We start from the raw sequence: 16,729 nt of genomic DNA on the forward strand, positions 1-16,729 counted from the left end.
ACAGCATAAGGTGGATAAGTTTTATTGTTACAACTTAATGTTAAAGTGACCTCCCCCGAAGGAGATCAAATTTGAGCCATCTTTTGCACATTTATATATTAAATCTACAGATCTGTGAGTCAGTGCCAGCATTTCTGTATGTTGGCTGCTGTGTTTAACAAAATCATTAAACATGTTAAATATTGGTGACCTGATCTCAAATCCTTTCAATCTTTGGGTTGCGTATAATGACTTTTTGGAGAGCATATTTCTGTAAAGAGCAAACTGAACAGCTCCCCCTTACTGACAGTTTCATAAAAAGCAAAGTCTTAGGACAGAAATCTGAATTACTGAAAGGAAGTATCCTCATGCTTAGACTGAATACACTGAAGGGGAAGACAAGTGAAATGAATAAACATATTCTTCACTGTCCTCGTCATTTTTGTTTTTATAGTATGAACAGATACTAATGAAGATTTGTGCATTTGCAATTCAGACAGAAATATGCACTCACTGTTCAAAGACCTTAGTCCTTGCTGAATGGACACTCTTGAATAGATGGCTTAAATCCTTGACATGGGCAGATGGTGATACTGATGAAGATACCTCTTTTAATATGTACTCTGGAAGCACCACCAGCTGCACCTGCTCTGGTACTATTTTGGTTGCTGTCATATCTTTGTTTTTACAGACAGATATATCCAACTCCGAAGCACCTGCAGAATGAGACTGTCAGAATTCAAGGACCTGAAACCCTTATGTCTATGTTCTCCTTCAGTCATTTTAAGATCGTCTCTTTTGTAGTTTCCCTTTTCTCTTGATGTTTTAGTTTAAAAAAATATATTCTTTTTTTGGAACTTTTTCAGTTTCTTTTTTTAGCTAAGAGTTCAGAGCCACAGATCTTCTCAGTAGTGGCTTGTTTGAACTTGGTACGATCTTCTAACTCCTTAGCATTACTGTCAGAACCTAAATGAAATAATCACTGGGTGTGGTAATCTTTTGTGCACTATCTCTCTACCACAAGCACACGTTTACTGACCTTATGGTCATAGGTTTTTTATTGATAATTTCTTCAATGTTTACTAAACAAAATGCAAAAATCAAGAAAAAAAATATAGTGTAAACAAATACAGATAACAATTTTCTCCAGTGGGACTGCAAACCAAAAGTACTTTGAGAATGGTGTAAAGAAATGAATGTAGCAAATACAAGTGAAGATGCGTAAGGAGGGCTTGGGCCACCTATTTCAGCACCTTCTTAGTCACGCATCTTTCCTTCACAGGGAAAACCTGCAACTACATAGAGAAAAGCTAGCCTGGAAATAGGAAACAGAAAGTGGATAACCCTAAATATTTATGATTTAGTCTTAGGGTGACCCTCCTTGAAAAAATGTTAACAGTAAAATACCACTCAGGAGAACTTCAATTAAAGTTATATAAGACAATACACCTATTAGGTGCATACATGCCTCCAAGTAGAAGCAGTATTAATACCAATAAAAATACACTCAGCTGGATAACTAGCAATGTAAAGCAGAAAATTATTCTTCTCGATGACCTCAACATTAATTGGTCTGATCAAGACAATGGCACCTCATACTTACGTATCAATAGATTTGGTCTAACTCTGATTTGGTCCAACAAATATGATAAAAATTCCAGCAAAGCAAGCACTCTGGATTTTTTACTAGCCACTAACTCTGAAAAAATAAAATAGGCTACAATCCTCCCTAATACTCTTAGTGACTACCACCCAACCTATGAAGTCAGACTTCTTAAAAATCACCAAGGATTATCACCTAAAATCTGTAAGAAACCTTACCAACTTCAACAAGGGCAGTTTCATTGAGACACTGAAACACTGTAACTAGACTCCACTAAAAACTGGATGATGCTGTCTCATACTTTAATACCACATTTCTGCAAATTTTATATCAACAGACACCTCAGAGATACAAGCAGGTCAAAGTAATACTTGCACCCTGTCTAAAATAAAAAAAAAATTAATAAAAACTACAGGAAGTGCTTAGAATAGATAGCACAAAGACAAAAAAAAAAAACAATTAGCAAAATTACCAACACCTAACTCAAGACAGCTCGCAGGTTCACTTTATAACTACCACCTCTTATGCCAGCCAAAAGATTGTAAATATACCAGCTCTCACCTCAAACTGCAGTACTGATTGGATAAATAACATTAAATAATATTTGAACCAATCCCAATTACTACAATAAAGAAATACTTAAGTACATCAAAACCTACTACATTAACAGTAGACACACTTCATGCAAAATATCCTAAATTAGAAGAAGACTGAATAAGCTTCCAAAATATGGAAAACCTCTACCGTTATAGCAATACAAAAAGGAGAGTGTCACTAAACTTTCAAACTATCGACCAATCGCAATACTCCCTCCACAGCAAGGCATTAGAAAAATGTATCCATCATCCAACCCTAAACATTCTGCTTGAAGAACACTTTCTTTCCCCCTCACAGCATGGCTTCTGTCCCTATCACAACAGTGAAACTGCCCTACTACATTTTTTTAGACACAATCTGCCAAAACAGAAATATTGATAACTCTCTCCCTCTCTTTGGACCATTATTTCTGGAGCTATCAAAGGCGTTTGATGCCTTATCTCCTTAGCTTCTCCTCCATAGGCTCTCCCAAGTAGGACTAAGCAGCACTGCCACTGAATGGTTTTCTAGTTACCTCAACAATCTGTCAGACGGCAGGACTCCTACTGCAACAGCCATACACAATCTGTCAAATGGCAGGACTCCTACTCCATAGCCGTACACAATCTGTCAGATGGCAGGACTCCTACTCCTACAGTCATACACAATCTGTCAGATGCCAGAACTCCTACTCTTACAGCCATACACAATCTGTCAGATGGCAGGACTCCTACTCGTACAGCCATACACAATCTGTCAGATGGCAGGACTCCTACTCCGATAGCCGTACACAATCTGTCAGATGGCAGGACTCCTACTGCAACAGCCATACACAATCTGTCAGATGGCAGGACTCCTACTCCTACAGCCATACACAATCTGTCAGATGGCAGGACTCCTACTCCTACAGCCATACACAATCTGTCAGATGGCAGGACTCCTACTCCTACAGCCATACACAATCTGTCAGATGGCAGGACTCCTACTCCTACAGCCATACACAATCTGTCAGATGGCAGGACCCCTACTCCTACAGCCATACACAATCTGTCAGATGGCAGGACTCCTACTCCTACAGTCATACACAATCTGTCAGATGGCAGGACTCCTACTCCTACAGTCATACACAATCTGTCACATGGCAGGACTCCTACTCCTATAGCCGTACACAATCTGTCAGATGGCAGGACTCCTACTCCTACAGTCATACACAATCTGTCAGATGGCAGGACTCCAACTCCTATAGCCGTACACAATCTGTCAGATGGCAGGACTCCTACTGCAATAGCCATACACAATCTGTCAGATGGTGGGACTCTTACTCCAATAGCCATACACAACCTGTCAGATGGCGGGACTCCTACTCCAATAGCCGTGCACAATGTGTCAGATGGCAGGACTCCTACTGCAACAGCCGTACACAATCTGTCAGATGGAGGGACTCCTACTCCAATAGCCATACACAATCTGGCAGACGGCAGGACTCCTACTGCAATAGCCATACACAATCTTTCAGATGGCGGGACTCCTATACCAATAGCCATACACAATCTGTCAGATGGCGGGACTCCTACTCCAATAGCCATACACAATCTGTCAGATGGCAGGACTCCTACTCCTACAGCCATACACAATCTGTCTGATGACAGGACTCCTACTCCAACAGCCATACACAATCTGCAGGGGGCAGGACTCCCACTCCTACTCCAACAGCTGTACACAATCTTTCAGATGGCAAGACTCCTACTCCAACAGCCATACACAATCTGCAGGGGGCAGGACTCCTATTCCTACAGCCGTACACAATCTGTCATCCTGCTCTGCTCACCAGCTCTCTTTTTTTCCAGCTTCAAACAATCACCCAAGGGTCCCTCTCCTCTATTCAGGCCTGACTAGAACAATTTCAACTAGTCTTGAATCCCATCCAAAAATAACAATTAATCGCATTTACCTTAGTAACCTCCTACCAATTAAGACATCACTAAATATAGTCTCATTTAACAGCACCAAAATAAATGCTTTTCAAACATATCAACCTACCTTCACCAGGCCCATCAAGGCAAGAAGACTGCAGCGAGTCAACACCTTCAACATTTTCTAGCTGAAGACCCAGGGTTGTTCTACTTTCTAGAATATTATTATTGTTGTTCATCTGTGTTCCATTTTGTTTCATGAGTCGGTAGACCTCAGCCTCCAATAACTTGATCTAAAATACAGAAACTTAGTGAAGAACAGAGACTTCAAGAAATGGAGAATCAGCTAATGATGGAGAAATAGCAGAGACAGAGGAGTAAATATATATACATCACAGCAATGCAAGGATCCACTAATGAGGTTATAAACCATCATACTACCTCCTGGAAACCTTATCAGTATTTAATTTTGACTCATTTACATTAATTTTATGTGTAATCTTTAAAAATGCTACCAATATAAATGTATTTGTTCATTCATTCATTCATTCATTCATTCACCAAATAACAGAAGTGCATTATACAACTCAAGGTCACTAGGGAGCTGGAGCACATTCTGGCACTCAGTTGGCACAAGGCAGAGAAACTAATCACATTTAGAACTCTAGAGTATCACAGGAAACACACACACACACACACACACACACACACACACACACACACACACACACCACACCTACAAGCAACTTGGAAGAATTTGAATTTGTCTATAGCATGTCTTAGGCATGTGGGAGGAAACTGAAGCACTTAGTAAATACCCACATAGGCAATGGAAGGCCAGGCAGTTTCTGCACAGAGGTCCCCCTGCCAAGAATTAAACTATGGAACACAACACCAAGAGGCAGAAATGCTAAATGCTTCACCACAGTGTTGCAAGTCACCACCTCATACCTGCAGAATCCATGCAGCACTTGAAACTATCTGCAATGTTTTCCTTATCTTTTTGTGTTACTCACCCTAGCTTGGAGACTCTGAACTTCTGCTAGATGGGCTTTCTCAAGTTCTTCCAGCTTTTTTCTTTCAACTTCTTGGCGTTTAATAAATTCAATCTCCCTTTTTTGGGGAAATAACAAAATATCAGACAAATAATACTTATTATCATAAAGTCAATACAGATCTCTACAACACCAATGCATTCTACTATTTTCTTTAAGGCAGGTCCAGCAGTTGATACAGTGCCTCAGGTATCACTTCTAGTGCAGTTAACTTGGATCAATATTTTGAAACCAAGAGCACAGAGGCTCAGCCAGGCCAAAGAGGAAAATATCCTTCATAGCAACTGGGATTTCTGCCTTTATAATTCCATAACTAAAGTGATTACATTGCCAGTACAGTGCTGAAAAGACATATTCCAATTATTTCTTTGTAGCCACATATCTTCCTAAGAAGAGCTATGGCATCCAGAGGTGGCAAGTGAAATAGAATAAACATTTAACAATGCAGAATGATGCCAATGCAGATGCATATCCCATGCATTCACTCAGGTGAAAAAGCCGTATTTGGTTCTGTCTTCATTTTACTTCTTTCTACTGGTCTTTTATTGGAAGTGCTGTCCAGAACATAGTAAGAATAAAAGCAAATAAAATGGGAAAATAAATACTGTCAGTAATTGCCCTTGCACCATTGTACAAATGATTTATAATCAGGTTTTAAGGCAAGTGTCATGCTTAAAAGAGCATAGTACTGTACCTATAGCAACAGCAAAGTAACACACCAATAAGCACTGCACCAAACATAATCAAAAACTACACAGGATAAAAACAGACAATCATAACAGGTAACAAATGGGATTCTTCTAGTACTAATGACGTTCCAGCAATTTATTCACATTTGTTGAGACATACTTTAAGCATGTTAACTCAATAACACTCACACTTGTTAAAATAGAGAGTGTAACACAATGACCTCAATGAATACAAACTCAGCAGCAAAGCTAAGATACTTGAATCTAAGCAACTAAAATGTATTAGTATATAGACATAACAAATGACTGCATGAGAACAATATTTAGATATAAATGAAACTCACAAAATCCAACTAGTACTTAAAAAGTTCTTGTGATGATAGGAGGTACTGCCAGCCATGCCAGGAGAAACAGGGCAGTGGATTTGTAATAAATGCTAGCACAGCTAGCTGGAACTTTGAAAATAATTTGTCATTTGTATATCAAACTGATTTGTACACACATTTGTGCTGAAAATGCATTTGTGAGGTTTGCTTGTGTTAACATGTATCAACAATGTGCCCTGCTGGAAGGAAAAGAGATGTACACACATTATTGTAACTGTTTAAATGTATACATTATAAAAGCATATACTGGAAGTGAGGAGGTTAATCTTAATCCACCTGACTTTGCAAAATATTCTTGAAATTAAATTACTTTTTGGGTTAAGCCATAAAGATGTTATCCTACAGTTCTGAATGGAGCCAAAGAAGCAATGTCTGGGCTAAAGAATAACTGATAGCTCCTGTAAGAAGACTGAAATAGTTTTATGGTTTTATGACTTCCAGCAGCTTCACCACATGTGAGCAAAGCTCTATCTGTGTGTATACATAGGCGCTAAAACCCTGGCAGCTTCTAGTGATGGGGGATAGTGTGGGAAACAGAGTCAGATGACTAAATGTATGCAATATCATTCAGTACAGAAATAATGTTTTAATGTTAAAGGAGACTGAAGTCTCAGGAGCATTCTGTATTCTGTCTTGGATCTGACAACAAGGACCAGTCACCCATTTTGCCTTGCTCTATTCAGTAAGTAGAAACAGTAATATTTGTAGTCAATCAGGAATATATAGTGAGACTAGCTAAATACTGTTTTTTCTATAACTGTGTGAAACTTTCCATCAATGTTATTTTTAATATTCCTTGCGAATGAAACTTTGGTGTTTACTGTAAATAGATATTTAGTATATACTTGCTATTTTATTATTTATTATTAAATATATTTAAACTTTTCATTGCAGCTTGTCATTTTAGAAAATATTTAAGCTTTGAGAATATTTGCATATATTTATTTGGTCACAGCTCTGGCCACTCCTGAAGACTTGCTGTTTGGTCAGTATTACCATTTGTATTATTAACTTTTACACAGTATAATTGGGTACCCTTGTAAGAGATTTAAAGTAACTGGCAGGGGTCCTGGTGGCAGTGATAACTATCTTATAATCTGGGCAAAAAGGGGCACAGTAGGTGAATCTGTACCAGCCTTTCCCAGGTGTGTGTGTGTGTGTGAATGTGTGTGTGCAAATCAAATCTCAAACAACGTGTGTGTCAGCTGCTTTGAGCAGGGACACAAAGCACTGGTTTCACAAAGAGGGTGTGGGAGGACTTAGCTTGGAACCCCAGCTAAGGACTGAACATTAAGCTGTGCAACTGGGGAGTTTTATTGGGGGTCTGGACAGATATAGAGAGGAAACAGCCCCTGGACTAAGCGTGTTCCCTGGGTGCTCTTAAGGCAAAGTGTGCTTGATGCAGACAGGTCTGCATCTGGAAATGCTGAGAGTATTCATTTATATTCCAAGTGAATGTCCCTCTCCAGTGTCAGTGGTAAGGATTCAGGCTCTTTGATTACTGGCCCAGCTTGGGGACATCACATACTGGTGAGCAGTGGTGTGGATATTGAACTTCTGTAGGCTGTAGGTAGTTGCCACTAAAGGTGTGCATTCTCTTAGCAGCCACAAGGTAGACATTCAGAGTTTCATATCACAACAGTTTTATTCATTTATTTATTTATTTTTGTTAGTTTAGATTAGTCAGGGAGATCAGGCAAAAATGTCATCAGAGTATTATGGCAAGGTGACAAAGAACCAGTTGGCCAAGGTGTGCAAAGCCAAAGGACCGGTGTATGCCAACCTGACTAAAGAGGACATGATTTCAGTCTAAGTCACAGGTCAGACCAGCATTCAAGAAGATAACCAGTCTGGTGGTGGGAATTTGCAGCTCTCGCAAATAGGAGAGTTCAACATTTCCATAGAAGACTTAAAAATCCACCTGGAGTTAAAGAGACTTGAAATGGAGGCCAAACATTTGGAATTAGAATCAGCAGAGAGACTGCAAAATTTGGAGGCTGAAGAAAATGAGAAACAGATGGAATTAGAGTCAGCAGAGAGACTGTGGCATTTGGAGACTGAAGAAAATAAGAACCAGCATCAGCATGAGTGGGAGATGCCGACTCTTCCTCAGGGTCATGGAGGTAATGGGCAAGGGAATAACCAAACCCCAGAAGCAACAATGGTCAGTACATTTCTTCCACAATTTACAGAGGGTGATAATTCTGATAGTTTTAGTCATATACTTGAAAAAGTATGTAAACAGCATAATGTTGACCAAGGTCTCTGGGTACAGTTCCTGACCCCCTTACTCCACGGGAAACCTGTAACTGCTGTTTCTAAACTGTCTGACGTTGATTGTTTAAACTATGACAAAGTCAAGAAATGTTTACTTGACTGCTTTAAGTTAACACCTGAAGCCTACAGAAAACATCTGGTGAGCATAGACACAAGGCAGATGAAAGTATGCGTGATTAGTTGCTGAGTTAAGCACTTATTTTCATAGGTGGGTGAGTGGGTGTCAGGTCACCACTTTTAAAGGGCTAGCAGACCTTTTGGTGAGGAAACAAGCCCTTAGCACTTTGCCTAAGAACATAAGAATCTGGCTGGCAGATCGAGAGTGCAACTCTGCAGATGAGCTGGGAAAAATGGGAATCTCTACTTAGCAAGCCAGACGTCACTGCACACGAAAGGGATACCCACTGCTGCACATGGATATAAAGTAATCCATGGTGGGCAGCCTAAACCACCCCATTAGAGTCTGCCAGTAACAGCCAGGATCAAGGGTTAAATGTTTTAAATGTAACCATTGGGGCCATGTAGCATATAGATGTCCACAGAGGCAGGGTGGGGAACAAAAGGTGAAGAAGCCAGCATGTGACAATACCAGTATGCCAGTGGTAAGTTGTCTCAAGACAACAGGGGTGTCAAACTATCACAAGAGGTTATATCCTATCTTACTGGATGGAAAACAAGCCACTGCTAACAGAGATATAGCCTCTAATATAACCATTGTGAAGCCTGCAGTGGTTAAACAGGAAAAGTACCTGCTTGGGCTGTCCACTCCAGTCAGAGCTTTAGGAGGGACCCCATTCTCAATGCCTTTGGCCAGGGTTCACCTTGACTGGGCGGGTGGAAAAGGAAGCAAGTAAGTAGCTGTGTTTGAGGATATCCGTGCAGATGTCCTGAAAAGGAATGATTTTGATAACGCAGTACCTTGTGTGCATGCAGTTACACACAGTCAGGCTTGGAGACAGGCACGTGGGTCTGGTAAACTGGGAGAGACTCAGACAGACACCAGACCTGAAGCAGGGCTGATGGTATGGCTATTTCAGGAAGGGAGCTACCCTGTAGCACTGTGCCTGAAGGTGAACCACAGCTGCTGGTAGGTACTGATGCTTCCTTGGACCACGTTACTGCAAGGGCAGAGGTGAGAGGTAGTAACCAGGCTGACAGTGAGGGGAGCTGGGGAGAGTCACAAAAGTAAAGCTGAGACAGGCTGAGCTCTCAGACTCTACACTAAGAGGTTTGGGGGAGGTAGCTATGGAGGGACCTGATTCTCAAGGAAAAGGAGAGTCTGTACACTGGAACAAAGGGTTACTGTACAGAGAGTGGACCCCTGAGGGAGAGCTAGAGGGTGGTGTAATACAGCAGTTGGTAGTGCCTACAGCTCACCATCTGGCACTTCTAGCCATAGCCCATGACATTCCTTTTACAGGTTATATGGGCATAAAGCATATCAAGAGACGTATTATGCAATACTTTTATTGGCCTGAGATTGCAAGGGATATAACAGGGTACTGCAGGACCTGCGAGCAGTGCCAAAAACTAGGCAAGGCAGGAGACAAGGTCAAAGCTTCTTTGATGGCTTTGCCTGTGATTGAGGAGATGTTTCAGAGGGTAGCCAAGGATATTGTGGGGCCTCTGAGTACCCCAAGCTTCACAGGGAAGAAGTATATCCTGGTGGTGGTAGAGTATGCTACTAGATACCCTGTGGCAGTGGCTCTGTCCTCCACTGAGGCAGAAAAGATGGCAAGTGCTTTGCTACAGATTTTCAGCAGAGTAGGTTTCCCGAGAGAAATATTGATTGATAGAGGTGCCAATTTCATGTCAGACCTGTTAGCTTGTATGTGAATGCACTGTGGGGTGAAGCATCTAAACACCACCCCCTACTACCCTAGACTAATGGTCTCATGGAGAGGTTAAACTCTACACTAAAGACCATGCTATGGACATTTAGAGACCAGTTTAAGAGAAAGTGAGACAAATATTTTCCCCATCTGCTGTTTGCTTACAGAGAGGTACCCCAGGAATCCACAGGTTTTTTTACCCTTTGAGTTGCTGCATGGGCACAGGGTAAGAGGACCTTTAGATGTGATTAGTGATGAGTGGGAAGGTGAAGGTGAATCCCACAAGGAGTCCATTGTGGCATATGTTCTAAACCTCAAAACAAGACTTACGGAGCTCATGGGTTTGCCCCAGCAAAACCTGGCAGGTGCCCAACAGCAGAAAAATGTCCAGTATGACAGGAATGTTTGAGCCAGAGAGTATGCGTGTGAGGGAGCAGGTTATGCTCTTCATTCCTGTCAGACACAATAAGTTGCAAGCAGCTTGGGAGTGACACTTCAAAGTAATAAGGAAGGCCAGTGATGTTAACTACACAGTGGAACTGCTAGGCAGGAGGCAGGGGCACAAATTGTACCATGTTAACATGATGAAACCTTACCATGATAGGGAGGCCCTGGTACTATGTATTTGCAGTAGGAGGCAGGAGGAGTCTGAGGGGGATCTATGGCTACTGGGAGCCAGCCAGTAAAATCCCAAGTTCCTATGTTGTAGTCTGGGGTTGCAGGCATATGATATGACAGTGCAGTACTGTAGTGGGGTTAGCAATGCCAATGCAGATGGACTCTCAAGACAGGGTTTGGGATAATGTATTCCCAGATAGGGTAATTCCTCTCAAGCAATATTTCTCAAGGGGCACTTGAAAAACAAGTTTGAGTCGACAAAGGGGGGGGGAGGTGTGATAATAAGTGGTACTGCCAGCCATGCCAGGAGAAACAGGGCAGTGGATTTATAACATATGCCAGCACAGCTAGCTGGAATTTTTTAAATAATTATATGTCATTTGTATAGCAAACTGATTTGTACAGATGCTTGTGCTGAAAATGTATTTGTGAGGTTTGCTTGTGTTAAAATGTATCAACATTGTGCCCTGCTGGAAGGAAAAGAAATGTAGATGCATTATGGTAACTGTTTAAATGCATACATTGTAATAGCATATACTGGAAGTGAGGAGGATAATCTTAATCCACCTGACTTTGCAAAATATTCCTGAAATTAAATTACTTTATGGGCTAAGCCATAAAGATGTTATCCTACAGTTTTGAATGGAGCCAGAGATGCAATGTCTGTGCTAGAGAATAGTTGGTAGCTCCTATAGGAAGAGTGAAATGGTTTTATGGTTTTATGACTTTCAGCAGCTGCACCACATCTGAGCAAAGCTCTTTCTGTGTATATGGTAACACACAGGTGTTAAAACCCTGGCAGCTTCTAATGATGGGGGTAGTGCGTGAAACAGAGTAAGATGACCAGATGTATGTGATGCCATTCTGTACAGAAATAATGTTGTGATATTAAAGGAGACTGAAGACTTAGGAGCATTCTGTATTATGTCTTTGATCTGACAAAAGGAACACTCACTCACCTTGCCTTGCTCTATTCAGTAAATAGGAACACTAATTCTTTTAGTCAATCAGGAAAAGACAGTGAGACTAGCTAAATACTGTTTTTCTATTTCTGCGTGAAACTTTCCATCAGTGTTATTTTTAATATTTTCTGTGACAGAAACTCTGGTGTTTACTGTAAATAGATATTTAGTATTTTCGTGTTCTTTTGTTGCTTATTATTAAATATATTTAAACTTTTCATTGTGGCTGCTCCTTTTAGAAAATATTTAAGCTTTGGGAGTATTTGCATATATTTATTTGGTGACATATCTGGCCACTCCTGAAGCATTGCTGTTTGGTTAACTTTACCATTTGTATTAATATAAACTTGTACACAGTATAATTGGGTACCCCTGTAAGAGCCTTAAAGTAACTGGCAGGGGTTCTGGTGGCAGTGCTAACTATATGCCTTACAGTCTGGGCAGAAAGGGAGAACAGCAGGTGAATCTGTGCCAGCCTTTCCCAGGTGTGTGTGTGTGTGTGTGTGTGTGTGTGTGTGTGTGTGTGTGTGTGCAAATCAAATCTCAAAAAGTGTGTGCATCAGCTGTCTGGCGCAAGGACACAAAGCACTGGTTTCACACAGAGGGTGTGTGATGACTTAGCTTGGAACTCCAGCTAAGGACTCATCTCTAAGCTGAGTCTTACTGGGGGTCTGGACAGATTTAGAGAGGAATCAGCCCCTAGACTGAGTATGTTCCCTGGGTGCTCTTAAGGGAAAGCGCACTTGATGCAGAGAGGTCTGCATCTGGAAATACTGAGTGTATCCATCCATTTGTATTCCAGGTGAATGAGAAGTTATGTACCTACCATAATGTTCCATGTTAGTTGTCTTCTCTCGCCTTCTTTCTTGCTGGATGGGTTCGGAGCCGAACCTCGGCTCCGACTTGGCCTATACTAAAGCTCGAGAGTTAATTTTACCGGCTCGAGGCAACCCTATATCCCATGATGCTAGGCGGTAACTACCCAGATCTCGTTAGGTAGCTGAGAAACAATAGCCAATTCAGTCTCCCCTCTGAGGTGGAGGAGGAGAAAGGAGAACTCCCCAAATATCACTACCTGAAGCTGTAGCTACCCCAGGACCAACTGTCTGGGCTTGGAATAGTGCAAGATAAGGTCCCTTAGAAGAAGGGGAAAAACCTCTCGGTCTGTCCAGGCTAGGGGGATGGTGGGCGGGACGCAAGAAAGAAGGCGAGAGAAGACAACTAACATGGAACGTTATGGTAGGTACATAACTTCTCAATGTTACGTTGTCAATCTCACCTTCATTCTTGCTGGATGGGACCACATCCCTAGCACCTTCATCCTGGGTGGCTCATTGGAACAGACTCTAGAGAACGGTGGAACCAAAATTTGCCCTGTTTCTGGAGGTCACGTCCAATTTGTAATGTGTAACAAAGGTATGAGGAGAGGCCCATGTGGCTGCCACACAGATAGTGTCTATTGGCACTCTAGCTTGAAAGGCTGCTGATGTAGCTAACGCTCTGGTTGAATGGGCTCTTGGCCTAGTACTCAATTCTTTACCTCTGAGTTGATAAATATAGGTAATCACAGAAGACAGCCACCTAGACAGGGTTACCTTGGATACCAGAAGGCCCTTTCTACTTTCTGCATAAGATAAAAAGAGTTGATCAGATTTCCTGATTTGTTTAGTTCTGTCCAGATAGTAGCGGAGTTGACGATGAACGTCCAGACAATGCAGTTCTTGCTCCGCCCTGTTTGAATAATTAGGGAAGAAAACTGGAAGATCAATAGATTGATTTAAATTTGCCTGAGAAGCCACCTTGGGTAAAAAAGACGGGTTAGTTCTTAGAGAAACTCTGTCTTTGTGGAACACTAAATAAGGAGGACGAATGCAAAGGGCATGAAGTTCCAATACTCTCCTAGCAGATGTAATGGCGACTAGGAAGAGTGTCTTCCAGGAAAGTAACTTCAATGAACAGGAGGCCGCAGGTTCAAAGGGAGGGATAATCAAGGATGCTAAAACTAAGTTTAAATCCCACTGTGGTGGGGGGTCTTTGATCGGAGGCTTGAGTAAAAAGATACCTCTGAGGAATGCCTTGCAAAGCTTATGGGACATGATACTGGAGTCCGACAAGTCTATGTGAAAATTTGAAATGGCTGCTAACTGAACTTTTACTGTGGAGGAAGAAGATCCTGAATGAAAAATTTCAGCTAGGAAATCCAAGACCGAGTGTATTGGAGCAGTGAAGGGATCTATATTCCTAGCCTTTGCCCAAAAGGAAAAACGTTGCCATTTACTAGCATAGATCCTTCTGGTGGAAGACTTAAGGGAAGCTACAATGATATCCTGGACAGAATTTGAAATCATTGGAAGCCTGGCTAGGGACGGAAGTGGAGCAACCAAGCTGTGAGGTTGAGAGATTGGAGGGATTGGTGCAGCTGCCCTGACTGATGGGCCAAAAGATCTGGCACTGGATCCAGATGCCAATGCTGCTCCAAAAGATAACGATGCAGGAAAGGGAACCATATCTGTCAAGGCCAATAAGGGGCAATGAGGATCATCTTGGCTCTCAAGGCAGTAGCTTTCTGAATTATCTGTGTGATTAATGGAAAGGGGGGAAAAGCGTATAGAAGTCCCTGAGGCCAATCGTGGACTAGAGCGTCTCTGGGGGGATGGCCTGGAAGGGGGAAGAGAGTGAAGAAGTCAAGGCACTTGCTGTTTTGTGGTGTTGCAAAAAGATCGCAGAAAGGAAACCCCCACTTCTGAAAAATTTCGTCCGTCAGCAATTGCTTGAGAGACCACTCGTGGGGCATGAGAATAGCTCTGCTCAGCCTGTCCGCTATGACGTTGGACTTCCCGGGGATGTGTGTTGCTATCAGAAACCGCTGAGAAGAGATCGCCCATTGCCAGAGACTGAGTGCTTCTCGACACAGGGGATAGGACTTGGTTCCGCCCTGCTTGTTGATATACCATACTACGGACATATTGTCCGTTTGAATTGCAATAGTCCCCAGGGGAAGAGAGTCTTGGAGGGCTTACAACGTCAAAAGCACTGCTCTCATCTCCAGGACGTTTATGTGCAAGTGGCATTCGAAAGGTTGCCATGTGCCATGGACTGTCCTGCCCTGAAAATGCCCCCCCCACCCAATCAGGGAGGCATCCGATGTGACTGTGGCAACCAGGGGGGAGGAGTAAATGGTCTGCCTTGATGGACTTGAGGGGAGACCATCCACCAAGACAGATGTTTTCTGCAAGATAGAGTTATTAAGATCTTGTGTGTCATAGGGAGCTGTTGGAAGGACCACTGGGAGAAAATCATCCACTGAAGAAGCCGCATGTAAAAGCGGGCAAGGGGAAGAAGCATGATGGCTGCCGCCATGAGATCTAATACTTTCAGAACATACCTGGCCTGAATTTTGTTGCTCTGAAGGAGGACGTGAACATGATTTTGAATATCTAAGAGCCTCTGCTCTGTTAACTTTGCTGAGAGCTGAAAGGTGTCCAAGGTGGCACCTATGAAGGTAATAGACTGACAAGGCGACAAGGCAGAATTTTCGAAATTTAGAGAGATACCTAGCTCTTTGCAAATGTGAATGGTGTAATCTCTGGCTAGAAGAAGTTGATGCCTGGTGGTGGCAGTGAGGAGCCAGTCGTCTAGATATGGAAACACCTGGAATCCTTGACGTCTCAGGTGAGCCGTAACCGCTGCCATACATTTGGTGAACACTCGGGGGGCTGTAGTGAGACCAAAGTGCAGGGCTCTGAACTGGTAGTGACTGGCCCCCAGCCGGAAGCAGAGAAACCTTCTGGAGCGCCTGTGTATCTTGATGTGATAGTATGCATCCTGAAGGTCCACTGAGCACATCCAATTGTCCTTTCCCAGAAGGGGTAGAATAGACTGTAGCGTGACCATCCGGAACCTCGTTCTTTTTACAAACTTGTTTAGTTTGCTGAGATCCAATATTGGCCTCCAGTCCCCTGTTTTTTTTGGTACCAAAAAGAACTTTGAGTAGACTCCGGATCCTAGTTGGTCTGCTGGGACTGCTTGGATGGCTCTCTTTTTTAGCAGCTTTGATATTTCTAGTGCTGCTTGTTCCCTTAGACTGGGTGGAACGTCTGGAAGAGACCCCATTTGAATCGTTGGGGTTTGGATAAAGGGGATTTTGTAACCCTCGGATATAATCGACTGCACCCATTTGTCTTGAGTGAGGGAGAGCCAGGCTTGTGGGTACAGCGATAATCTTCCCCTGACTGCCTCCAAAGGTGGACAGTCGGGCAGCACCTCAGGGATGCTGGAAGGGTTTGTCAGAGAGGGTTTCCCTGCTACCCTGATTCTGCGGACCCCCTCTGCCTCTTGGACGGCGTCTGTTGTTGTTGTTCCCCCCTCTGCCTCTAGGGGGGAACTGACCTCTTGCGTCACGCGTGACTCCTTGTGATTTGCAGAACCACATTTTTCCACCCTTTTGACCCTTAGGATATGGTCTAGATGGGGTTGAAAAACGGACTTCTACGGCAGAAAGAGTCTTGCCATCTTGTTCGCATCTGGTCAAAGTATCTTTCATTTGAGGTCCAAACAACGCTGAACCATCAAAGGGGGAGTTAGTGAAAGATGCCTTGAAGGGGTCTGTGAAGTTGCAAAGCCGCATCCAGGCGTGATGCCTTAAAGTCACACCTGTGCCTGCGGCCCTACTCGCTCCATCGGCTGCATAGGAAATAAGCCGCATGGAGGAGTTGACAATGGAATTCAGGGTTCCTAGCTGTGAGTTAATTTTGTCCTGAGACCCAGCAGCTGATGGATCCTGTAGAACCTCACCCAGTTCTTTGAGAATGTCTCTTTGAAGACTGGTGAAGTGGCATA

At 42.7% G+C, this 16,729-nt stretch overlaps 1 protein-coding gene across 1 annotated transcript in view; it reads right to left on the reverse strand.

The window, feature by feature from the left end:
• Positions 1-16,729, reverse strand: part of PPP1R9A (protein phosphatase 1 regulatory subunit 9A) — a 2,260,036-nt gene that overhangs the window by 428,149 nt on the left and 1,815,158 nt on the right. Inside the window, exons 10-11 of the mRNA XM_044065941.1 lie at positions 5,088-5,184; positions 4,199-4,364 (exon numbers count right to left, since the gene is read on the reverse strand). Coding sequence (XP_043921876.1) covers positions 4,199-4,364; positions 5,088-5,184 — 263 coding nt within the window. The remainder of the gene's footprint in view (positions 1-4,198; positions 4,365-5,087; positions 5,185-16,729) is intronic.

Source organism: Protopterus annectens, chromosome 3.part0 (assembly GCF_019279795.1).
Source record: "Protopterus annectens isolate FY-2018-M chromosome 3.part0, PAN1.0, whole genome shotgun sequence".
NCBI lineage: Eukaryota > Metazoa > Chordata > Ceratodontiformes > Protopteridae > Protopterus > Protopterus annectens.